The 27,908-nt window shown below is 34.9% G+C and overlaps 1 protein-coding gene across 1 annotated transcript in view; it reads right to left on the bottom strand.

The window, feature by feature from the left end:
* Window positions 1–577: 577 nt before the first annotated feature.
* CHSY3 (chondroitin sulfate synthase 3) overlaps window positions 578–27,908 on the bottom strand; it is a 278,313-nt gene continuing 250,982 nt past the window's right edge. The window contains exon 3 of the mRNA XM_029218938.1: window positions 578–2,998. Coding sequence (XP_029074771.1) covers window positions 1,436–2,998 — 1,563 coding nt within the window. The 3' untranslated portion in view covers window positions 578–1,435. The remainder of the gene's footprint in view (window positions 2,999–27,908) is intronic.

Below are 27,908 nucleotides of genomic sequence, written 5' to 3'. Positions count from 1 at the left end.
ATTTAAAATTTTTCTTTGATTTTGGAACTATGCAAATATATTACCTATTTACAAAATGAAATTTTCAAAATATGCCTTCCTAAGAGCTTCTTGTACAGATTTTCATTTTTTCTTATATTTCTCGAATGAGATTATATTTTTCTACAAACTGGGCACCATTGATTCAGTTTTGAGAAAGAATGATATACGAAATTAAATGACATTTTCCTAGGTGTTTTATAAATTGCAGTATTATTTTTGTAAAATTAATTTGATATTTATAATTTCCGCATTTATTTTTGCATCTTTGAGCCGTCTACCAATCCATATTAAAAGCCATTTCTGACCTGTTCTTGGTTCAGTTTGATCACAAAGCTAATGAGATCGAAGAGGAATATTTCCCCCAGATTGTAAATTACTGACTTAAAAACTGCTCATTTTAATCACTTAATGAAGGCTAGGACTTAAAGCATACTGATACAAATATCATGCCCATAATTCCATATTAACTTTTCAGCCTGTGTAGCAAGCATGTTTTGGTGAGTATGACCATTAAGAAATACATCAAATATGACTGACTAAAAGGAAACAACACAAATTTTTCAGTGTTTTTGAAAAAGAATATTGTTATACCTGTGTTTTATTATAAATAACCAGGTTCTGTCATATTTTATCTTCTTGCCAGCAAATGAAGGACATTGTTTCATAAAGCTTCTAAAATGTACATGAATATTTAATTAAATCATATTTCCTTGAGAAAATAAAATTCATTCGCATTTATAGCAGACAGTTGTGAGGAGCAGATAACTGTCATAAGACCAGGGTAGCCAGTACCGGTTGCTTGTGGAACAAACTCCTCAATTTTTAAAACTTTTTTTTTAAAAAATAAACATACAATCATAAGTGTTCATTTCCTTTAAAAATTCTAAAGATGAAGAAAATTACTGTCTATATATTTAAGTCCTTGTATAAATTACAAAACTCAAGTTTATGTTACAGAGTCCCTTCCCCATAGGAAGCATAAAGCACTTTTGTGGTACCTTTCACCAGTAAATATTCGTATCACATTGAATTTGACAAACGAAAGAAAAGTCGATATTGCATCTTTAAGCCCCAAGAGAACATTCTTCTAAGCTGTCTCTCATGATGAATGAGCTTCAAAAGTCATTTGATTGCCACGATTTAACTCAATCTCAATCTCAAAGATATATAAAAGTAATATACCTATTGACTTCAGTAGAAATCTGAAATATCAGTGAACCGCAGACTCTTCTTGTTTGAGGTCAACAAACACCCTTTGGAAGACAACCAAGAGTAGTTTAAGACCAGGACAACAAAATAAAATTATAACAATAATAATTATAATAATAAAAATAACAATAATAAAATAAAAATAACAACAACGAACAATGAGGTAAACTCCCCTTTAAAAAGGCAATATGTGTTGCCTGGACTGTCAGGAGAGAGTTCGATTGTACCTGACACCCAAATGTTTTTCCAACCACAGTTCAGCCAGTTGCACGGTTGAGGCAAAAGTACTTGCCTTGGATCCTAAGCACATCTTATACTGCTTAGGGTCCAAGTTAGGGTCACAATGAACTGGATGGAAAATATGCACCACTCCTACTTCTTGACTTCTGAAGGGCCTTAAGCCAGATTGAATAACTTTATTGTAGAGATCTACATCTTCCAGTCCCCAGCCTTGTATTGAGGTATCAAATCCACCTGCACCCAGAAGATCACTTTTATAAATACAGGTAATTCCATATCCATAGTCTCTCCAAAATCCAGTCTTCTTTGAGAAGACAAAGTCATTATCAGTGGGAGGACTTCCCCCATTGGTTACCTTTGGGTCATACTGGCTAAAGATGATGGGATAGTACACCTGTTGTCCCTGAATTGTATTGTCTCTACATCGTTGGAGAAAGTCTCCTCTGAAGATCAAGTCAACATCACAAAATAGCAGCAAAGTATCATTGTCAAACTGGGAAGATCCCATTTCAAGACCAAGACCTCTGGAAAACTCTCCCTTCATGGGGATCAGGGTCATTTCTGCTTTAGGGTACTTGTTTTGATATTCTTGTATCAGCTCAATATGCTTGCTGGAATCTTGGCCAGAATCCCTACTGAAAAGGATGATGACCAGCTTTACATTCTGCTTTGGGATAAGACAAGTGTTTTCAAAGTTCTCCATGAATCTCAAGAAAATGTCATACCTTCCAATGAGAGGGACAAGAATATGTATTTTCTTTTCATTGGGCCCTCCCATTTCTTTGGCACCTTGAAAAGAAGATAATATCTTTAAAGAATTAGATATAAAGGAGAATGACTGAGTGTCACTGTTAATACTCTCTACAAGACTGTTGACATCTAGCTCTTCAGTTTCTCTGAAGAAAGGCTTGCTGAACAACTGCTGAAGATAGGCATGACGTCTTACTGGCACAGTCAGTTTCCTCCCCTTGTGTCTTTTGTATAAGAGGAGTAAATCCAAGATGTACTCCACCCCATGCAGGGGATCAACCCTGCGGTAGCCATACTGAATTTCCTTGAAGTCAATGAGCCGTCCTCTACTCTTGGCATTCTCATTGATCATCTCCATCACCTGTAGGATGGTGTCATCCAGCACTGTTCTCAGGATGCTGCTGATGCTCTGTCGGGGAGGCTGGTTCTCAGATGCTGAGTAGAGGAGCTTCCCTGTCAGGAACTCCCATTCTATCACTTCATCTCTCTCCCGAGGCTGGAAGTGATTGAAAGAAGGCATCACTCCCAGCTGCTGGTCCTCTTTGCTCACTTCACTGTTACTGAGCTTGCTCATCAGAGCACTCTCCCGGTGGAGCTGGATGGTGTGGTAGCGAAGTTCAGAAATTTTGCGGCTAAGCATGTAATTATGAAGCCTGTATTGGTAGGCAGGCCTTTTGTTTGGATGAAGTGTTATGGCTGCATGGATTTTGCTGTTGTGAAGGTCTTGGATATAACCCTTCCGATTGTGTTCATAATTTTCATGGAACAGCTGCTGCATCTGAAAAGGAGAAGGAAATCAAGATATTAGGATAAGTTTGAAATATCAAAGAAAACAAGAATCGACTACATCCATAACCCCATAATGAATCATTGTGAGGGTGAGACAGGTGGGTAGAACATGGATTTTCCAAAACAGGGGCTCACTCTGAGGAGTAAACCAATGTCCTGTTTCTTGGAATGGTAATATCAGCCCTAGAGGAGACCTACATTTTACTTAGCATCCTGATATACCATCTTTACAGAGTAAGTTCTTGGTAAGGTAATGTGGAACAGAAACTATATTGATCTACACTGCCTATTTAAAAGATCATACTCAAAATGGCTGACATCCTTATAAGCCAGAAAAATCTCTCTGCTAATCTAGAAAAAGCTCACAACCTCAGGCAGGAACAAAAATGAGATCACACTTCAAACTGCCAGCTGTCTCCTCTGCCAGTCAATAAAGAAACCTCCATCACACCCATTCAAGATAAGTACCAATGGAGGAGGACAGGCGGTGAAGGAAGAGGAGGGGGAGGAGGGCCAGCAGCGGCAGCAGCATGAGATATCTGCAAATACATTGATTAAAAGGAGGAAAGGAATATTGCAAACTTAAGAATACATATCCAAAACCATAGACAAAATAAAAAAATTAAGGACAATACACTCCTCCCTCCCCTCTCAAAAAGAACTCAAGGAATAGATAAATGAGCTAAGTAAGATAAATAAAACCACTGATACTCACATTATAAGAAGCATAAAAAGAGATTTGTGAAAAACATAGAAAGAAGGGATTTGAGAAAATATAGCAAAATAATAGAAGTTTAAAATATAGGTTAAAAGTATGGGCGTATATGTCTATATGCATACACACATATAAATGTATATATTTGATATATATTTAAAAGTTTGTATCAAAGTTTGGATCTATATACATACAATAAATAAAGTTTTGTTAAAATTTGGGTATATAATACATCTGGATACATAGTAAAGGAATACAAATATATACATAAAATATGTCTGAGGGACATATTTCCCTTAAAATAAAGGAAGGTGTATATCTATGTGCAATTAGGCCAAGCGAAAAAAAAAAAGCAAAATAAACAAACAAAACCCAATTTGGCTGTAAAGTCAGAAAAGAATGAATCTTGCCACAACATTCTCTATAGCAACATTCAATGATGAAAACAACAGAGCACAGCCCAGGAAGACCCCAAGGAAGCAAATTAATGATTCATATTATACTCAGCCAACCTAGAGCTCAAGTTTTATTGTGAAAAATAAACAGCTCCTAACATGTACAAATGTGTGGCATATCTGTGGTGATAAATTCTCTGACACTCCTCCAATCTAGGGGTGGGGGCTATGTCCCTTTCTTTTGTTACGACTTTAATAAACTACAGTAGAAGTGACACTCTGCCACTTTTCAGACTGGCAGCTGCCACTTGTCTTGTTGAACTCCCACTCTACAGAAGCCACTAAGTAAAAAGTCTGAGTTAGTTAGTTAGATTCCTTGTTGCTGGCCAGAACCTCCAGTAAAATGTGGTAGAGCAGATATGTTCTTGTTTCAGTCTCAACATCAGGAAAGAAGATGTCAACATGGCTCTTTAACACATTAAGGAAGTGCATTTCTATTTCTAGTTTGCTAAGATTTTTACCATGAGTGAATTTTGAAGCTGATCAAATATTTTTTTCTGCACCCACTGAGAAGATTATGGGATGCTTTTTTTTCTTCTGTTAACATGGTGAATTGCATTGATTCATTTTCTAATATTAAACAACCTTTGTATTCCTTGAATAAACCCAACATGATCTTGATATTCATCCTCTTTATATATCGCTGGAATATATTTGCAAATATTTTGTTTAGGATTTACTGTGAGAATCCAATTCTCCCCGATTTGATACCCCCAAATTGATATATAGATTCAAGGTGATTCCAATACAAACCCCACCATTTTAAAAAAGAATATGTTGCTGCTGATATTAACAAGTTGATTCTAAAATTTACGTAGAAATGAAGTCAAGGATATTCAAGATAATCTTAAAAAAAGATACACTACAGATCAAAAGTTACAGAAATTTAGAAGTATGATATTGGTACAAGGATAAACAAATAGAAGAAAGGACCAAAATAGTCCATAAGGAAACCTACACATGACATATGATTTGTGACTTATGACAAATATGATAGTGGAGAGTGGAGGAAAGGTGGTCTTTTCAGTAATATATATTCATATGGAAAAATGTAAAAGCTGACCCCTACATCCCACAATAAAAAAATCCGTCCCAGATGCACTGGTGATACAAAAATGAAAGGTTAAATTTTTTTTCTAAAAGTTAACACTAGAAAGTATCTGCTTGTGTTTTGGTTAGGTGAATTTTCTTAAATAGGACACCAGGTACTTATCATAAAAATAGATTGGTAAACTGGACTACATTAAAATTAAGAACTCTATTTCTCATAAACGCCATTAAGAGATTATAAAAGGTAAACCACAGAGTGGGAGAATATAGTTTTAACAGATCTTACCAAAAAGGACTAATACCCAGAATATATAATGAACTTGTAAAAATTAATAGGGAAGGACAAACCCAGTATAAAAATGGAAAAAGAATCTTGAATGGGCACTTCACAAAAGAGAATATGTAAAAGCCTGATAAACATACACAAAAACCTTCTCTAGTTCATTCATCATCAGGGTAATGCAATTTAAAGTCACAATGTGATTTTAATCTACGAAAATGGTTAATGACTGATAATGCACTGTGAAAGTAGCAGATCTGGAACTCTCATACACAGCTGGTGAGAATGTAACTTGGTTCAACCACTGTGGAAACTTGTATTGACTAAAATGACCATATACGTTCCCTGTGACTCAGTAATTCTACTCTTAGCTGCATGCCCAATACACATACATACATACATATATCTAAAAATACATACATGTATATATACATACATTTTCATAGCAACATTATTCATAATACCCCCCAAACCGAAAGCAACCCTAATGTACACCGAGAGTAGAATAAATAAACATAATGGAAAACAATACGTCAATTAAAATAAATGAAATACTACTACTCACAACAACATGAACAAATCTCACAAATCACAAACAAGTGAAAGAAACCATATACAAAAGAATACATTTTGTGTGATTCTATTCATATGAAATTCAGGTAAAGCTAACGTATGCTGTTAGCTGTAAGAACACTGAGCAAAAATCAAGAAAGTGGGCAGGGAGCTCTGGAGGGCTGGTAATATTCTATTTGTTGACCTAGGTTGTGGTTACACATATACATTTAATTTGTGAACATTCACTGAACTGTTACTTAAGATATGTTTGTTATACTACAATTAATAAATGACCTTTTAAAATATGCATATACATGCATGTGGAGTTAGGTAGGTTTTTCTGATATGTATGTATATAAATGTGTGTAGATATGTGAGGAGAGAGAGAGAATATGAATATCAGAGAAGTTTTCATAGAGAAGATGACCTAAAAGGTATAAGACCAATACCATGTCAGATTCTTTATCTCCAGTATTTAACCTGGCTCTTATTCTATACTCAGAGAGATTTTCAAATCAACATCATCTGACCTTGAAGAACATAACCCTAGATATTTTGAGACGGATTTTGGACTTGATTCAAGACACAGTAGTTCAGTTACATCCAGTATTTTTTTTTCTAAATACACAAGCCAATTTTTATTTGAAACTTTGATGTTAAATTAAATCCATATAAGCGGGCTGTTATATCTCCATTTTTGTATTATTTTTTAAAAAGTTTTATTGGTGTATGGTTACGTTACAATGTTGTGTTAGCCTCCACTGCACAACAAAATGAATCAGCCATGTATTATTTTTTTTTTTACCAGAATTTGCTTCAGTATTTTACTTTATGTAATTTTTCCATGGATTTTTTTTTGGTATGCAACAAGATTAAAGAAGATCTAATGGGATACAGAATACTAATTATACCACCTCTAAAAAGTACTGGCTCTCTGAAACTATTCTTTCTTGAGGCCTGCTTTGTATTACTAAGAAAAGGGAACATGTTAAATTAAATAGGAAACATTGCTCAGAGGCAGACTGTTAAATTGTAGATTTACCTAGCTCCTTTAGTGATACTGAAGTGATTAATATTGCACAACTTGATAAAGGTGACATCTGTTATAGAAGAAAAAATATCTTAGTATTAAAATGTTTAACTAACTTGCACCACTCACATCATTACAACTCAAGTTGCCTATATAGTGCTTATTTTTCTAGTGTATTCCTTTGAAGAAATATTACAAGCAGACAAAGTCAGGGAGGGGGGCAATCCTTAAAAATAGCACATTCACACATACTCTAGATAGTGAGGTAATGATTAGAACATCATGAATTTATGTCATATTTTCCATTAAGAAGCATAGAGGATATCCATATTTTCTGTCTGTATGTAGGGAGGACCAAACTATGCAGAATGGACAGGAGAATGAAATTAGCCAGATCTGAACTTGAGTACTGGCTCCACCATTTCTTTTTTGAATTTTGAATTTTCTTTTATTTTTTGAAACAGAAGGTTCTTATTAGTTATCTATTTTATACATATTAGTGTATATATGTCAATCCCAATCTCCCAATTCATCAGATCACCATAACCCCGTGCCGCCACTTTCCCCCCTTGGTGTCCATACGTTTGTTCTGTACATCTGTGTCTCAATTTCTACCCTGCAAACTGGTTCATCTGTACCAGTTTTCTAGGTTCCACATATATGCATTAATATACAAAATTTGTTTTTCTCTTTATGACTTACTTCCTTCTGTATGACAGTCTCTAGATCCATCCACATCTCTGCAAATGACCGAACTTCATTCTTTTTACGCCTGAGTAATATTCCATTGTATACATGTACCATATCTTCTTCATCCATTCATCTGTCGATGAGCATTTAGGTTGCTTCCATGACCTGGCTATTGTAAATAGTGCAGCAATGAACATTGGGGTGCATGTGTCATTTTGAATTATGGTTTTCTCTGAGTATATGCCCAGGAGTGGGACTGCTGGGTCATATGGTAGTTCTATTTTTAGATTTTTGAGGAACCTCCATACTGTTCTCCATAGTGGCTGTATCAATTTACATTCCCACCAACAGTGCACGAAGGTTTCCTTTTCTCCACACCCTCTCCAGCATTTGTTGTTTGTAGATTTTCTGATGATGCCCATTCTAACTGGTGCGAGGTGATAACTCATAGTTTTGATTTGCATTTCTCTAATGATTAGTGAGGTTAAGCATCCTTTCATGTGTTTGTTGGCAGTCTGTATATCTTCTTTGGAAAAATGTCTATTTAGGTCTCCTGACTATTTTTGGTTGGGTTTGTTTTTTTAATATTGAGCTGCATGAACTGTTTATATATTTTGGAGATTAATCCTTTGTCCACTGATTCGTTTGCAAATATTTTCTCCCATTCTGAGGGTTGTCTTTTCATCTTGTTTGTAGCTTCCTTTGCTTTGCAAAAGCCTTTAAGTTTCATTAGGTCCCATGTGTTTATTTTTGTTTTTATTTCCATTACTCTAGGAGGAGGGTCAAAAAGGATCTTGCTGTGATTTATGTGATTTATTCTTACATTTTATAGTGTCCGGTTTTACATTTAGGTCTCTAGTCCATTTTGAGTTTATTTTTGTGTATGGTGTTAGGGAGTGTTCTAATTTCATTCTTTTACATGTAGCTGTCCAGTTTTCCCAGCACCACTTATTGAAGAGGCTGTCTTTTCTCCATTGTATATCTTTGCCTTCTTTGTCATAGATTAGTTGACCATAGCTGCATGGGTTTAATCTCTGGGCTTACTATCCTGTTCCATTGATCTACATTTCTGTTTTTGTGCCAGTACCATATTGCCTTGACTACTGTACCTTTGTAGTATAGTCTGAAGTCAGGGAGCCTGATTCCTCCTGCTCCATGTTTTCCCCTCAAGACTGCGTTGGCTATTCGGGGTCTTCTGTGTCTCCATACAAATTTTAAGTTTTTTTGTTTTAGTTCTGTAAATATGCCACTGGTAATTTGATAGGGATTGTGTTGCATCTGTAGATTGCTTTGGGTAGTGTGGTCATTTTCACAGTATTGATTCTTCCAATCCAATAATATGGTATATCTCTCCATCTGTTTGTGTCATCTTTGATTTCTTTCATCAGTGTCTTATAGTTTTCTGAGTACAGGTATTTTACCTCCTTAGGTAGGTTTATTCCTAGGTATTTTATTCTTTTTGTTGCAATGGTGAATGGGATTGTTTCTTTATTTCTCTTTCTGATCTTTCCTTGTTAGTGTATAGGAATGCAAGAGATTTTTGTGAATTAATTTTGTATCCTGCAACTTTACCAAATTCATTGACTAGCTCTAGTAGTTTTCTGGTGGCATCTTTAGGATTCTCTATGTAGAGTATCATGTCATCTGCAAACAGTGACAGTTTTAATTCTTCTTTTCCAATTTGTATTCCTTTTATTTCCTTTTCTTCTCTGATTGCTGGGGCTAGGACCTCCAAAACTATGCTGAATAATAGTGGCAAGAGTGGCCATCCTTGTCTTGTTCCTGATCTTAGAGGAAATGCTTTCAGTTCTTCACCATTGAGAATGATGTTTGCTGTGGGTTTATTGTATATGGCCTTTATTACGTTAAGGTAAGTTCCCTCTATGCCCACTTTCCGGAGAGTTTTTATCACAAATGGCTGTTGAATTTTGTCAAAAGCTTGTTCTGCATCTATTGAGATGATCATATGGTTTTTCTTCTTCAATTTATTAATATGGTGTATCACATTGACTGATTTGTGTATATTGAAGAATCCTTGCATCCCTGGGATAAACCCCACTTGATCATGGGGTATGATCCTTTTAATGTGTTGTTGGATTCTGTTTGCTAGTATTTTGTTGAGGAGTTTTGCATCTATGTTCATCAGTGATATTGGTCTGTAATTTTCTTTTATTGTAGTATCTCTGTCTGGTTTTGGTATTAGGGTGATGGTGGCCTCATAGAATGAGTTTGGGAGTGTTCCTTCCTCTGCAATTTTTTGGAAGAGTTTGAGAAGGACGGGTGTTAGCTCTTCTCTAAATGTTTGATAGAATTCACCTATGAAGCCATCTGGTCCTGGACTTTTGTTTGTTGGAAGATTTTTAAAAACAGTTTCAATTTCATAACTTGTGATTGGTCTTTTCATATTTTCTATTTCTTACTGGTTCAGTCTTGGAAGTTTATACCTTTCTAAAAATTTGTCCATTTCTCGCAGGTTGTCCATTTTATTGGCATAGAGTTGCTTGTAGTAGTCTCCTAGGATGCTTTATCTTTCTGCGGTGTCTGTTGTAACTTCTCCTTTTTCATCTCTAATTTTATTGATTTGAGTCCTCTCCCTCTTTTTCTTGATGAGTCTGGCTAAAGGTTTATCAATTTTGTTTATCTTCTCAAAGAACCAGCTTTTAGTTTTATTGATCTTTGCTATTGTTTTCTTTGTTTCTATTTCATTTATTTCTGCTCTGATATTTATGATTTCTTTCCTTCTACTAACTGTGGGTTTTATTTGTTCTTCTTTCTCTAGTTCTTTTAGCTGTAAGGGTAGATTGTTTACTTGAGATGTTTGTTGTTTCTTGAGGTAGGCATGTACTGCTATAAACTTCCCTCTTAGAACTGCTTTTGCTTCATCCCATAGGTTTTGGATTGTTGTGTTTTTGTTGTAAATTGTCTCTAGGTATTTTTTGATATCCTCTTTGATTTCTTCAGTGATCTCTTGGTTATTTAGTAATGTATTATTTAGTCTCCATGTTTTTGTGTTTTTTATGTTTTTTTCCCTGTAATTGGTTTCTAATCTCATAGCATTGTGGTTGGAAAAGATGCTTGATATGACTTCAACTTTCTTAAATTTACCGAGGCTTGATTTGTGACCCAAAATGTGATCTATCCTGGAGAATGTTCCATGTGCACTTGAGAAGAAAGTGTAATCTGCTGTTTTTGGATTGAATGTCCTATAAATATCAATTAAATCTATCTGTTCTATTGTGTCATTTAAAGCTTGTGCTTCCTTATTCATTTTCTGTGTGGATGATCTGTCCATTGGTGTAAGTGAGGTATTAAAGTCCCCCACTATTATTGTGTTACTGTCGATTTCCTCTTTTACAGTTGTTAGCAATTGCCTTATGTATTGAGGTGCTCCTATGTTGGGTGCATATATATTTATAACTGTTATATCTTCTTCTTGGTTTGATCCCTTGATCATTATGTAGTGTCCTTGGCTCCACCATTTCTAAGCCATTTCCTAGCCAATCTGTGTAAATCTCAGTCTCCTAATCTATAAAAGGGAAAATGCCAACCACCTCAATGTATATTAAAATGTTGCTCAATAGGACTATATATATATATATATACACACATATATACATATATATATTTATACACATACAGTGCTTAACATCATGTCTGGTATATAGAAAACAGTCAAAAAAAGGGTTTGCCAGCCTCCTCCTGAGATTGCTCTTTTTAGCTTGGAGTTTTCAGAGGATGAGAGCAGCACCCTCTAGGCTTGCTTCATCTTTGCTCACTTCTGGAAATGCTTGGGAACAGTTATAATTTGGCCACATACACTCACTTCTTCAATGTATCTAACATGCCGTTAGGCACCTTCTCCTAACAAAAGTCCTCAATATTTTACTACCAGAAAGATAAATTATTGTGGGGGTTTCAGGAAACCAAGGTTCAAGAGTGTTAAGTGATTTAACCAAGGGTTGACTGAGGGTAATGAGGTTATGACTAAAATTAGAATAAGCAGTCAGTTTTGCTACTTATCACACTAAATTTTTAATGTAGCAAAAGTGCTTTAAGAAAAAGTATAAAATACACATTTTAAATTATATTAGCTTGTTTGAAATAATTCAGGGCTTCATTTCCTTTACAGAATTTTCAATTGATTTCATGGTACCTCCAGAGCCTTATACTGAAAGGAAAAATCATTTCACACTAACAAAATCACAATGGCAAGAGACATCAATATGTCCTGACTGACCCCAGTGTTTTAAGTGTACCACCCAAAATCTCACCCTCTGAGAAGGAAATTATCTGAGAAGTTATAGAAAGATTATTATAAAAATCAGAGACTGGAAGAATAAATGCCAAGATACAGCTGTATGTTATTATTAATCTACTACATTAAATTTCCATTTCTTTTAGATTTATTAATGATAACATAGCATATGGGAAAACTGGACAGCTACATGTAAAAGAATGAAATTAGAACACTCCCTAACACCATACACAAAAATAAACTCAAAATGGGTTAAAGACCTAAATGTAAGGCCAGGCACTATAAAACTCTTAGAGGAAAACATAGGCAGAACACTCTATGATATAAATCACAGCAAGACCCTTTTTGACCCATGTCCTAGAGAAATGGAAATAAAAACAAAAATAAATGGGACCTAGTGAAACTTAAAAACTTTTTGCACGGGCAAAGGAAACCAAAAACAACATGAAAAGAAAACCCTCAGAATGGAAGAAGATATTTGCAAATGAAGCAACTGACAAAGGATTAATTTCCAAAATACACAAGCAGCTCATGCAGCTCAATGTCAAAAAGACAAACAACCCAATCCCAAAATGGGCAGAAGACCTAAATAGACATTTCTCCAAAGAAAATATACAGATTGCCAACAAACATGTGAAAGGATGCTCAACATCACTAATCAATAGAGAAATGCAAATCAAAACTACAATGAGGTATCACCTCACACCAGTTAGAATGGCCATCATTAAAAAATCTACAAACAATAAATGCTGGAGAGGATGTGGAGAAAAGGGAACCCTCTTGCACTGTTGGTGGGAATGTAAATTGATACAGCCACTATGGAGAACAGTATGGAGATTCCTTAAAAATCTAAAAATAGAACTATCATATGACCAGCAATCTCACTACTGGACATATACCCTGAGAAAACCATAATTCAAAAAGAGTCATGTACCACAATGTTCATTGCAGCTCTATTTACAATAACCAGGACATGGAAGCAACCTAAGTGTCCATTGACAGATGAATAGATAAAGAAGATGTGGCACATATATACAATGTAATATTACTCAGCCATAAAAAGAAATGAAATTGCATTTTTTGTAGGGAAGTGGATGGACCTACAGACTCCCCTACAGTGTGAAGTTAGTAAGAAAGAGGAAAACAAATACTGTATGCTAACACATATATATGGAAACTAAAAAAAAAAAAAAAAGGTTCTGAAGAACCTGGGGCAGGACAGGAATAAAGACACAGATGTAGAGAATGGACTTAAGGACACGGGGAGGGGGAGGGGTAAGCTGGGACGAAGTGAGAGAGTGGCATGGACATATATACACTACCAAATGTAAAACAGATAGCTAGTAGGAAGCAGCCACATAGCACAGGGAGATCAGCTTGGTGCTTTGTGACCACCTAGAGGGGTGGGATAGGGAGGGTGGGAGGGAGACACAAGAGGGAAGAGATATGGGGATATATGTATATGTATAGCTGATTCACTTTGTTATACAGCAGAAACTAACACACCATTGTAAAACAATTATACTCCAATAAAGGTGTTAAAAAAATAATGATAACATAGCATAGATAATTTCCTGAATGATCATAGCTATGCAAATAAAGGAGTTCATTTCAACAATTAAAATGTTGAAAGAAATACTAAGAAGTTGACAGCAAACAGGGACAAGGTAACTTCTGGAGCATTGCAAAGCTCGTAAAAGTAGCAAAAGGCCAAGCTCTGTCAGTGGCAAAAGACCTCTGTCAGTGGCAAAAGGGTTCAAGGACAGTTGACCTAAGAACTAACCAAGAAAAATATACTGCCTGACAGTGCAGGCCATAAAACTTATTCTGTATATACAGCTGTGGGTGCAGAAACTGAGGTGACCTGTGCTGGCAGAACAAGCCCCTCCTGGAAGTATTTTGTTTCAGAGAAGTAGAAGAAAAGTAGAAGAGACAGAGGTACAGAAAGTAAAGAATTAAACAGTTAAACCATGTCTTCATGAAGCAGCTTTAACCTGAGGCAGCAGAGAACCCAATGCCTTTTCTTTGGGGAAGTCAGAAAGCTTAGAATGGTAACAAACATCTCTGCCAAAATATATCTATGGTGAAGGGCTTGTCCAGGGAAGAGTGTTGATAATTTTTCCAGAGATAAGTATGTTTTCTAAAAAAGGGATATAGTACAGCACTAACACAAAGTTTCTGTAAGAAAAAAAGACTAGATGAAAATCAGCCCCACACCCCCGCAGAAAAGAAGCCATGAACAGGAGAACATTAAACGACTGTTCTAAAAAACATAAGAAGCATTTTCCTCTCTCTTGGGAAACAACGAAGTAGAAATATAAGATCTCAGGAATGTGATGGTACAGATGAAATGGGAGTTCACAAAACTAAGAAATAAAGAATACAAAATAAACTATCATAGACGTGAAAACAAAATCATAAGGAAAATAAAGAATAAACAGTGGAAGGCTCAGTTAGGATGGAAGAGATAGAAATTAAGAAAGCTAAAATAAAGAGTTATGATGGTTTAGAGAGAAACAATTCAGGACTCAGAAAAGTTGTTACTTGTTTTTACTACTATTATTATTAGTGTAAGTATTGAATAAATGAGTAAACAAGAATGGCCTTGATTAAGTTTTCCCTAGAAAATAATTCAAATAGGCTCAGTACAGCCATCATTTAACTTCAGATCATCATCTAAAAACTAAAAGACTGAATTGTCTTCATAAGGTCTCTGCTGAAATGAAGGGGAAATAAGAGACCATGTAATTATTGGAAAGGTTTGTGTTCTTTATTAAGAAAATAATTACATTAATTTTTCTTTATGAAGAGAAAATGTCCTTAATTTATTTATATGAAGAAGCTATTCCAATTTATTGCAATGTCTTTTGTTCCTATTATGTCACTTCATTTTTCCTAAAAAGGATTTTCTATTCAATAACTTAGAAAATTCTCTTTGAGTCTCTTCCTATATATAAGATTAAGAAGGACTTGGGAAAAGAAGGTATTCTTGTTCAAGGAAGTACAAACTCTATAAATTAGAATAATTTATGAAGGTGAACAAGGAAATAATAAATCATTAAAGAGGTGTAAAATATAATGGTGACTACGTACCTAAGGGTTGTGTAATTTGCCTTGCAAATATTTAAACTCATTTTACTCTCTATGATTTAGTTATACAGTTCTACATAACTAAATGGAGAGTTTTGCTGCCCTTAATGCAAACACCTAATGATCTGTCTTTTATAAGACCAGTAAATATAAACATTCTGAGCAAAATAGTAAACTTTTAAATTAACACTATTATTTCCCCTCAATTATTATCTTCAAATATTAACAGTGACGTTCTTAAACTATGTCCTACTTCTCTGGTAATAATGACACAACGAAAACAGTACCTAATTCTAAATATTAAGGAGAAGAAAGGTTTGGGAAAACTAAATATTCATATATTATTCTATAATTATAGACAGAACGAGAAAATGTTAAAGGATATATAGTTTGAGTAAGTTTTGAAATTTGAAAGCAAAGATCTAGTTTAAGTATAAGATATACCCTTCTTCATGTTTGTCACATAAAATTAACAGCATTACATATTTTGCTACTAAGATTTATAAAAATAATAGCACCTTGGAAATAGCCACATGTAATCTACAAACTCTGCTTTAAAAATTCATTGTACACAAGTAATAAAATTGCATGAAATTACACGTGTGTATGCACACAAAAATAAACATAAGAAAAATAGGAAATTTAAATAAGATCAGTGGAATATATTAATGTCAATATACTGGTTGGGAAACTTCACTACAGTTTTGCAAGATTTTGCCATTGGGGGAAACTGCTTAACGGATCCATGGGATTTCTTTGCATAATTTTTTAACAGCTGTATGTGAATCAATAATTATCTCAAAATAAAAGGTTTAATTAAAAAATTATATACAAAAATTGTCTTTTTTTTTTAAGAAATCATCCCCAAAGCCTACTTAAAAGAAGGTGTTAAAACTTTTAGTCCAAAGGCTACAGATGTGATTTTGCCTTTCTTTAACTGGTAAACTCAGTGTTTTGAATGAATTTGAAAAATGTTAAGTGAGCAGTGCATTTTCCAGTAATTTTCAGTCCCATAAGGTTTCTTTATGTTTGTTTTATGAATTTAAGTTGCCTGAGGGCATTTGTGTTCTTGGATATCCCTTTAAAATAAAAAAAAAATTGTGAAATGTCTTTTCCTTTTGAAATCCTGTCACATGCCACAACATAGATGAACCTTGAGGACATTACACTAAGTGAAATAAGCCAGTCACAAAAAGACAAATACTGTATGATTCCACTTATATGAGCTATCTAAAGTAGTCAAACTCATAGAAACAGATAATAGAATGGTAGTTTCCAGAGGCTGGGGGAGGGGGAAATGAATTGTTTAGTGGGTATAGAGTTTCAGTTTTGCAAGATGAAAAAGTTCTAGAGATTTGTTGCACAACAATGTGAATATAGTTGACATCACTGAACTGTACCCTTAGAAATGATTAAGATGGTTAAAAAAATCTTTCTTTCCCTTTTATTCCACATGAACCTCACCTTTCCTAAAGGGGAACAAATCACAGTATGGCCAATTAGTATACATTGTTATAAATGGCTTACTCCAGATTAGTTTCATTCATGGGCATGAGCAAAAAAATCATTCTCTTTGGCTATAGGCTCACATTTTGCACATTATAATTCCTCAGAAAGAAAAGCAAGTCAAGGGCAGACAACGGCAGAGAAGCAATAAAAGAAAGACCGAGCGCTGTTGAGGGCGCTGAACACAGCATTGAGCTGCGCCTAAGGACAGATCACCCTCAGACTTCCTAGTTTCCTAGGACAGTAGTTTCTTCTCTCATTCAAGTCGTTTAGTTGTGATTCTGTCACTTGCAACCAAAGGAATCCTGCCCAAAACAATCTGGTAAATGGGTACGTTTTAATTTCAGCTCTGTATGATTTGCCTCTGTTTAATTAGCTAGTTTAATCTTGGTTGAGATCCAAACTACAATCTCATATGGGCAATCTGTACCATTAAAACTGGTATTTTTCTTCCTGTTACATTTAATTTTGTTAGCTATTGTAGTTAAAAAAAAAAAAAAACAACCTGTCAGACAACACAGAAAATAGCTTCCAGACACTGTTACATGTGATGAAGTTTTCTCAGCAGTATATATTCTCTACAGTTTAAAAACACTTTCAAAGGAGACCACAGTGTTCCCTGCCACCATCCAGAGGTTGTCAATGGAATATCGTGGTACAAAATAAACCACTTTGTCGTTGATTACTGTACCAGTTTGGTAGCAAGTGACTGTTCTTTGGTTTTGGGAGATGGCAGGGAAATCCCATATAAGAACTATTGACAGGCAGGAAGGGAATATGCCAAGTGGAGTCTGTCACTTCAGATCAAAGCTACAAGAAAAATATCACAAAAGATTTATAGATACAGGTGAAATTCCTGATGCATGGAACAAAAGTCACAAAACAGGATGTGCTTGATGACTTGAAAAAAAATTAATACTCAATGACCACAAAAGAGCCCCAGTATCTGAACAAAGGAGGCTCATGACCTGAACAATCCTAAAACACCACCCACTCAAAATGAAAACCTTCCTTATATGGACTTTTTCAAATAAAACATCTAAAACTAAATCAATGAATAAATAGCAAGAGTTGAAGATTTCCTGAAAAAGAACTTCATTTTTCTTTGCCTCAATTCCTTCTCAAAAACAGATAATTAAAATATACGAGCACATGATAAAATCAAATAAAATCCATTTAAAATAAAAAAATAAAATAAAAATACTTTCTGACAACATAAAAAATCATCATGTGATATAGATTTCCCAGCAGAGTATATTCTGGACACATGCTATCTTAGGCAAACATCTAAGAGATTTAAATCAGAAAAAAATCACTAAGATTTTTCATCAGATTTCAATTTATGATATGGCATATAATCAATTGTTACTTTAAATAAACCCATATACCTTTATTTTTTTTGAAGATATTTTTGATGTGGACCATTTTGAAAGCCTTTATTGAATTTGTCACAATATTGCTTCTGTTTTATGTTTTGGTTTTGTGTCTGAGAGGCACGTGGGATCTTAGTTCCCTGACCAGGGATCGAACCTGCACTCACTGCATTGGAAGGCGAAGTCTTAACCACTGGACCACCAGTCAAGTCCCCCATATACCTTAATTAAAATTACCCTGTTAGAAATAAAGTAATTGATAAAAAAAAATAGAAAACTAATGATAACTGACTTGACTGCATATCAATTTGCCAGATTTAGCCTGACATACCTACATTCAGGCAGTGATCACGTAGATGCTTCCTGATATATAGTTAAGATAACCACAGATGATTGTTGAAACCTATACAATTCACTTCCCCTGTAAATATTTTTAAATCTTTGGTAAACAGTCAAGTAAATTTTTTGCATTCAATATTTCCTTAAACCTTTTATCCTACTCACAATTTATTACAGCAAATAGGCAAAGAAGAATTTGAAGAAATTTTCAAGTTGCCACTTTGCAAACCTGCACACATCCTTTTTTCATGTAATACCAGTATAATTTAACAATGCCCTTCACTGGTGATTTAATTATCACACCATAACTTATATTAGACAACGGGAAAGCGAGAGGTTATCACATCCAAACTAGGTTTTCAAGACCTTTCAAAAACAAAATGTAAAGGTAGTAGTTGCGGTACAATTTTGAAAGACACTGACACAATTAGTGAATGTATCTTTTCCATTGGAGGAAATGTATAGACTATACGATGGAATTGATCATGCATAAAATTACACCTCGCTTTCCAAATAAAAAAAGAAAATAATCTGCTTTCTAGTTCATGGGTTTTATTCCAGTTAGGAAAGCTTTCAAAGCCCAAGATGATTCCTCTTTAACTATAAAGGTGCTAAAGCTACAGTTAAAGATTTTCTCTGTTGCTGTTGCTGCTGATTTGATTTGTTATTTCCATTATCCCCAAATTCAAGCAACCAATCATTTAACCTCACGAAAGACTGCTCATAAGCTTTTCAGTTTGAATGAACATCATATTATCCACTAAGGTAGAAGGTATAAGAATGGAGGAGACATGGTATTTTGTTAAAAGAATGACATGTACTTCTGTAATTATGAATTTGGGCTACATGATCATTTTTAGTGATCATTAATGTTCCTCTAGTGACCTTCAGGGTAATTTGGAGTGCCATTTGCAAGAAGCTAAAATTTGATGATCTCCCAACACATAGAAGGAGGGCCATCATGCAGTCAGTGTTCAGTGTTAACTGGTTTATGTGTAGTTTCTTATGTCAGTAGGTCTGTGTTTAAATATACTCTGAAATAAAAATAAGACATTATATTCTCAAGACTTAAGAGTGAAAATTTCATATTCATTATGTAGAAAATTGACTTTGGCTGTCACTACATTACAGAGTACAGTCTTATTGGATAAGTTGGGTAGGAGAACATAGTGCAGTGTCATCTGCATAGCAGATGCTCAGGAAAGCTAGAGGAATCCAATTAATATAGACTTTGAAAACATGAGGAAGATAACAGATCTATGACAGTATGACAATTTCAGTAACTTTCCCTGACCAAACCTGTCCTGATCTAGTCCCCTCCAGCCTTTTGGCTGCCTCTCTTAATTGCAGAATGAATGACTCATTCACTCATTTAAAAATATCGAGTTTCTAAAATGTATCAGTTGCTATGGTACAGCAACAAAACAAACATGGTCCCTGCCCTCATGGAGTTAACTAGTTAATGGGGGAGACAAGCACTAAATATATAAATTTATGAACAGCTGTATAATTTTGACAAGTGCTCATTGCATTAATTATGCCATTTGGTACCCATTGCTTTACCTGACTGTATGCCTTTCTAGGTAACCTGATCCCAGAGGGTAGCCTGGGAACAGTACTTAATAAAATATTTATGATTAATTTTTAATAAATTCACATATTCACCCCCAAACTAGTTGGTAACCAAAACAGGGATCAAAACATTTACTGTAAGAACTTTGATTCTCTAATGACAAATTATCAGCATTCTGCGTTATTTCCCAGGCTTCTGAATGTTTCTCTCTTTTTTTTTTTAGTGTATTTTTTTAAGTCTTAATTCAATTTGTTACAATATTGCTTTTGTTTTGTGTTTTTTTTTTTTTTTGGCTGCGAGGCATGTGGATCTTAGTTCCCTGACCAGGGATCGAACCCACACCCCCAGCATTGGAAGGCAAAGTCTTAACCACTGGACCGCCAGGGAAGTCCCTGAATATTTAAGTTAGAAAGTGAAATGTAACAGAAGCCTTCACATATCTGGGTTGTACAAGAATTGGCACACATCTTAAAGCTTTTATATCGCACTTAAGTAGTCACTCGCAGGCCAGTGCTATAGGACCATGACTGATGGTGGTCATACATCTTTTTACTATTTTCGTAATTGATGTCATCACCCAAGCAGAAAGAAAGGTCGAGGACACCCATCTTCATTCCTGCTTTGTGCCACTGGAATGTGAAATGATCGTGGGAGTCCAAACTGATTCTAAATCAGGCTGACCTCTGTCACATTAATAATTTCTGCATAAATAAATGAAGTGCTGCTGAGAGACCACAGTAAATAATAATGAAAGCAAAGCTGGAAGAAGGCCTTTGACACCTGCAGAGAGACAAGACTGTCTTCCATTCAAGAAGCAGGACAAAACTAAGGCTTAGGTAGGAAGTGTTAAAGTGGGTGGAGTTAGGACTGGCTTTGGAGGACATTTCAGTTATTTAAAGGAAAGAAAAAAGAAATATGAACCTCTTCTACACGTGCCTCTGTCATTCTTTCAGGTTGTGCTCATGCATGTCTCTTTTGGGCCCAGACCCTGGCTCTGGAGTCACAGCCCTGGTTTTGAGATCTGCTCTTCCATTCCCAGTCTGACCCCGGACAAGTCACAACTTCTGGGAAAAGAAGAGCTCTTGGACTGTTGTGTACATTATATAAAACATGCTTAAAACAGTGTCTGGCATCAATGGGTGTCTCTATTATTATTATTTGGTAAACTTCAGATAGTGAAATTTCTGGCACTCTAAAGCAGATTGCAAAGACTTCCCTGCTATATGCTAACACCTAATTTAGTAAGTTACTTGTGAGCAGCCTTTAGTTATCCATAAAATGTAAAGATTTTAAGATTGTATATCCTTTACCTGTAAGAAAAGACTTGGACTTTTCGCTCAGTTCCCAGATCATCAGGTAAAATCTAGTAGTTCATCCATGGGTGACCAAAATGGCCTTGGCATTCCCTTCAGCTTGACTAAATTGTGGACAGGTTTCCTCCTGACTTAAGGTCCCTTACCTCTCTTCTCTTGGAACATTTACTTTAGAAAACTTGTAATTGTAAATGCCTCCTCTGATCCTTTGAGATGTAAATCTTCTTCCAGCCTCTCGCCGGTTTTGTAACCCAGGACTCTTTCTCAAGGAGCTGGGAACCATCCCTTTGAAATGTAATCATCCAGAAAGACAGATCCTGTCTCCCCTGTCTTTGGGGGAGGGTGGGAGGCTTACTTTCATAAGCACTGATTAGCAAACACAGATGGCCTGATAACACTGACCAACGTCCCTGCTAAAGTCCTCCAGTACTTTTTCATTACCTCACCCCAGCACTTAAAAACTCTCCTGGCCTTGTGTTTCAGAGGTAGTTGAATTCAATCTCTCTCCCCTATTGTGACAGTTCTGAGCAAAATCTTCCTGCCCTGTTTAACTCCGTCCTGTGTAATTTTTCTTTCAAACAGGTCATAAGCAATATTTGGTGATGCATTGTGTTGATCCACTTAAAACTCTTTGCTCTCATTAGCTTAAAAAAAAGAAAAGAAAGGCTCAAATTAAGATCCTACTCCTTATGGTATAATCAAGGAGATAAGCAGTGCTTCCTTGCAGGTGATTTTACTAACATTAAAGTTTTATGAAAAATTATGAAGATCCCTAGAGCTAAACACCCAATTAAAATAAAATAAGCATGGCAGGATTTCTATTATAATGTTTTTCTTAGAAGAAAATTCCTAATTATAGTGCTGTCGACTTCTGCATGGGCTCAGTACTGCTGTGGGAATGGAAGGGAATCACAGTTCTAATTAACAGGTAGGTGTTTCCAAGATGGTGCTAAACTAAAAATAAGTAAAGCCTCATCTTTTAAAAGGCAAGTTTTCTGGAAATGAAAACACAATGACTTGAGTCATTTTGACCTTTCTAATTGATATTTCCTTACTGGAGACTGGGTATACCGCATCTTTGTTTCACATACATCAAGCTGACACAACAGAAAAACATAATTTATATTACAGATTGATAAAATCATTTCATGAAACCCAGTTAATGTCACAGTGCACTCATTAGCTTTAGTAAAAGAGAAAAGGGTAATTTGGGTTTCAAGTCTGTACAGTTATCTTTCAAAAGAGGTTAGAAGGAGTTTGTAAAAAAATTTTTTTCTGTCAGAGCAGATAAAATAAATTAAATGACTTATTTTTAGTCCTAAGAGGCAAAGGTAGAATTTCAAGAAGAATACAGATGAGAGCTGAGGAATATAACTATAATTAGTACAATCAATGACTCAAAAAGATGTATTTTGTAAATAAGCAAAACTATATACACGCGAAATCACACTAGCTTTGGGGTTTGTTTTCAACACTATTCCTCCCAATACTTCAGGGCATTTAAATTACTCTCTACATAATATTTACAGGGTTATTTTTTAAGAAAACAGATCACTTAAAGTATTCACATGAATATAATTTTTTAATACTTTGTAGGGCTAATCTCAGTGGCACACTTATTGTCAAAATACTTCATGAAAAGGTAAATGACTCGGAATCACAATATAATATATGGGTTATAGGACAATTAGTTATTTACAAGGAAAAAATAAATTTAGATCCTTACTTACCTCACATTTATACTGAATACATTATATACATGTATGCATGTCCATATGTGTGTATCTCACATGTATTAAAGACCTAAATCCTACTAGCTTCAGCCCTTACAACAAGAAAAAAAATACTGTAAAAGAATGGGAAAAATGTAGATAAGTAGGTAATTTACATTTTCTAAGCATGTGGAGAACTTTTTAAGCAAAAACAAACATAAAAACAAAAAATATAAATAAAAATTAGATTTTAATGTTACATTAACTGTAAAATATTCCCATATCAAAAACACCAGAAATAAAATTTAAAAGCAAACATTAAATTGGGAAAGTGATTCTTGCAATAATGATGCCGTGTCAAGACTCCATATATCATTAATATATCATTGCTCTCCTTTAACCCTCATCACCAATTTCAATCTCTTTTACCTCCCAACTATCACTTGAATCTTAATTCTCTTCTTTATATCTTTAGGACAGCCACTCTGGCCCAAGATACCGAGAACTTTGTCTGCATATCTGCAACAGTCACCTATCTGACCATGTCTCATCTGGCCACTCTACAAACAGTTCTCCATGATGCAACATGAGTCATCTTTCCAAGACCCATATATGATCATGTGACTCTCCTTTTCCCCATCAATGACATCCAGTGCTCGTAGAATAATCCACTCCTCTCCAGCTTTCTCTCTTACATCTCACCCTCTATGCTCCAGCCATACTGGCTTCTTCTCTCCCTTTAATGCCTTTGCACGTGCCTTTCCCTCTACCTGGAATCATCTTCCATCTCTCACTCCCATTTCTTCTATTTAATTATTACTCAGCTTAAATATCACTGCCGCATGGATACCTTCTCTGACTAGATCAGGCCTGGTATATGTTCTCCTGGCACTAGGTACCATTCTTCCCCACTATTTAACCCAGTTTTAATTTTACATTAGTTTATTCATCTAAATACACGTCTCCACAACAAATTTGGGAGTTTTCTGAAGGCTAAGACTGTGTCGTCTTTTCACTCTATCGCCAGTACCTGGTATGCTGTAAATGATGCAGGGCCAGGGCTGTCTGAAGATGGGAGGCATAATGTACATCACATGCCTCTCAGTAGATTCCAGATTTTCAGAAAAGACAGAGACTTAAAGGTCCTACCAGAATAAATCTGGTCTTTAAATCCCTGCTTTAAAGCCCATCTCAGCACAGTGATATATTGAAAGGGGGAAAAAATGAATAAAACATATACATGCTAAAAGAAACAAATACAGTTTCTTCTCCTGACTTTCTAGTTCTCTACCTAGCACCACTGATTTTCTTCCTGATATACAGACTCATTACTTTGGCAACATTTCAGATTCCTTTCTTCCTCTTCCCAGCATCCCTTTAACACATTGTATTTATTTTTTACAACTGCTTCCTAATTATCCTTTTGTTTCCTCCCCTTTTACTGCTTGGACCCTGGTTCAAGTCTGGATTTTTGCAAACGTCTCCATTATGGGACTTAGATATTAGCATTCAAAGATGCCACAGAAGATACAGATACAGATGAAATATAAATGGATGATTTTGAACATGCTAAATCAGAACTCCAGGAGAAACCAGGAGGCCAAATTCACAAATGTGAAGCCCATTTCCCTCCTCACTTCAATCAAAGCAGCTCTGCTTTGAGCTGTTATACCTTAGGTTTTAAAGTAACAGTTTACTTCAAAAAATTTTCTGCAAATGGGAAAAAAACATTTGAAAATCACTGTTCTCAATCACCCAAAGTTGCCCCTTCTGCACAGCCCTGCCAAGTCAAACGCTACGCATTCTTTTAAATCCAGCTAAATTTCTACCACACAGATGCATCTTCTATAAATTCCAGGAGAACCTGACTCTTTTCTGCAAGGTATTACAGAGCTCACTATATCACATAGTTTGGTGTTTACTATAGTGCTTGGCTTTCTAATTTAATCTTTGGTCAATCAGAGATTCATTCATTTAGCTAATTAGTTATTTAGTTATTTTCACTCCTTTCTTATCCACAGTTAGATTGTAAGTTTATTTTGGCAAAGAAACTACCTAGCAGATTTTTTATTTAACTCACTATGACTAGTGTTGGGATAATTAAGGATGACAAAATCTGGTTAAATGATCATGTTTTTAATGAGGAAGAAAAATAAATATGTCATCTTAGAAAAAAAAATAGATTTTTCTTCCAGCAGAATTTAGAACAAATGGGAGCAGCTCTTTGGGACCTTAAGTTGAGAAAGATCCAGAAGTTGAAGGGAAAAGTGCTATGACAAGTTGGGAATGAATCCCATGGGCCTGACATTTGTCATTTGTGTAAGGACATGAAATATGAGGCACACTGTTTCTGCTTAAATGTCTTCTTTGTCCAAACAAATAGTTCCTATGTATGTTTATGTAAGTTACCTAAAAAGATGAAAAAATTAACCAAGCATAAAATATACTTTATGTTCATTTTGACAAATATTGTTTCTCTATTAAATAAAATCACGTATGTCACTAAAAGCTTTATTCTACTCTTCTCACATTTAAACTTTTTTTTTGAGAATGAGAACCAACTGCGATATTACCTTTGTCCTCCACGTTTGCTTTCTGTGTAATCCTTCCTCAAACTTCTTGACCTTTTTTTGGGGGGGTGGGGGCTGGGCATTAAGAAGTGCATGATAAATGAATTAAACAATTCATATACCACAGTGCTGATCTTCAGAGGCTGCACTGATTGAAAAATTCCTTGTTTGATGACAAAATAAACTCGAAAGTAATTGCAATTACACAGAGAAGGCATAATATTGCTACATACACATCACCTGAGTTTAGATCTAAGTTGATTACGGCTTTGTAATTTATTCCTTCTGTATTATTGTGAGATCCACACTACAATTGCTATGTGGCTTTTCTATTGCCCCTCAAGTTTCCCTTCTTAGGGTGTCCTCATAGCTCTGCTCCAAAACTGGCACTTGTAGAAAATGTAATGAGATATAACATACAAACTAAAAACAAAAAAACAAAGACAGGAATCTTGAGAGGTGGTTTCATGGCTTTTTTTTTTTTTTAATTTACTTATTTTTGGCCACGTTGGGTCTTTGCTGCTGCGCGCGGGCTTCCTCTAGATGCAGTGAGCAGGGGCTACTCTTTGTTGCAGTGCATGTGCTTCTCATTGTAGTGGCTTCTCTTGCTGCGGAGCACGGGCTCTAGGTGCATGGGCTTCAGTAGTTGTGGCTTGCGGGCTCTTGAGCACAGGCTCAGTAGTTGTGGCGCATGGGCTTAACTGCTCTGCGGCATGTGGGATCTTCCCAGACCAGGACTGAACCCGTGTCCCCTGCATTGGCAGGTGGATTCTTAACCACTGTGCCACCAGGGAAGTCCCATCATGGCTTTTTAAAAAGGAATGTTAGGAAGGAGTTGATTTTACAAGGAAGACCACTGGACTGGGAATCTATTGATCAGCTATGTGACAGTGAGCAAACCACATTATTGTGTCAACCTTCTTACCCATTAAATGGTGAGAATAAATCATTGCTTTTTCAAATATACAATATTGGTGTGAATATTGGTGTGAAGGTCGAAGAAGAACAATTATGTGAAAACATTAAATATATTTTTATAATGATACATTATTTAAATGAACAGTTTAAAAGAAGAGATGTAGAAAAATATACCTCTGATTAAATGTTGATTTTTTATAAATGTCCCAATGAACCAAGGAATGACAGTTACTATACATAGAACCATCTAGAGATAAAAGACCTATTGACGAATATAGTCAACTGACAAAATAATAATTAAAGTCCTTTTTGGTATAAATTTGAAACATTATTCAAGGATACTTTTAAGCTTTCAACTAGTATTTTTCAAGTAAAAAATCAAATGTTCAATTGAAATCAGTAATTCTCAATGGAATGATGGTTTAACAAAATCTTGGGTAAGAGATATAGATACTATGGTTTGAATAAAACATAATCTAAAATTATCACTGCTTTCATTTATTTTTACCAAATTTTCTCAATCTAATTTAAAGTTTTAAATAACAGCAAAGAAGAACATTAGAACAGTAAGTTAGTTAAAAGAAACCAGGAAACTCAGTTTTCAGTAATTTACTTTAGAACTCAGGACTTCTTATAACTCTTTTATCAGGAAAATTAAGAATGGTTTCAAATTAGATCTTTTCTTCTTTCTGAGTTCCTGAAATAATTTGTTTGGGCCTTTTTGTATGACAAAATAATCAAACTACATTTTAAGGAATTAAAATCACTCAATTCCAAATCAGAAACATTATGTTAAGTTCAAAGAGGTGATAAAATGCAATAAATATTCTTTTACTGCAACAAGTTTGTAATGGTTGTATAACTGACTGATACCCTTTGCAAAATAACCATGCCAACTTTGTGATAAATATTATAATGTACCTTTAAAAATCCTGATAAAAAATGTATACAACTACTATAGAGAATTTAAGAACATAAGAGCAAACTCTGAATAAACTGCACAACTTACTATAATCCTGAATAAGGAAGCAATTCTTTAAAAATTAATTTCTAAATTAGGTAAAAACTAATTATAACTGAAAAAATGCCTTTTAAAATACAATGCAATTCCAGAAAATATATCAACTTAAAAAAAATGGATCTTGATAGGTTTATCCTAAAATATCCATGGTGGTTGAATAAAACTACAAAAAAGTCTTGAAAAGGAAGACATCAAATTTCTTTGAGTAAGTTAAATAGTGTGGTGATAGTACAAGAATAGACAAATATATCAACAGAATAGAATGAACAATCCACAAAGAGTCCTACATATATACAGAAATTTAGTAAATTAAAAGGTAGTAATCTTAATAGGTGGGTAAAGGAAAAATTATTCAACAAATGATGTTAGGACAATTGTCTATAATTTAGGAAAAATAAATTTGACTCTAATTTAGAACACACCCATGAATATAAATTTTAGATGATTAATAATC

This window comes from Monodon monoceros, unplaced genomic scaffold, assembly GCF_005190385.1.
Source record: "Monodon monoceros isolate NGI ecotype Baffin Bay Population unplaced genomic scaffold, NGI_Narwhal_1 Super_Scaffold_12, whole genome shotgun sequence".
Taxonomy (NCBI): domain Eukaryota; kingdom Metazoa; phylum Chordata; class Mammalia; order Artiodactyla; family Monodontidae; genus Monodon; species Monodon monoceros.
The sequence above is the reverse complement of the archived record's forward strand: the minus strand, read 5'-3'. Positions and strand labels throughout refer to the sequence as shown.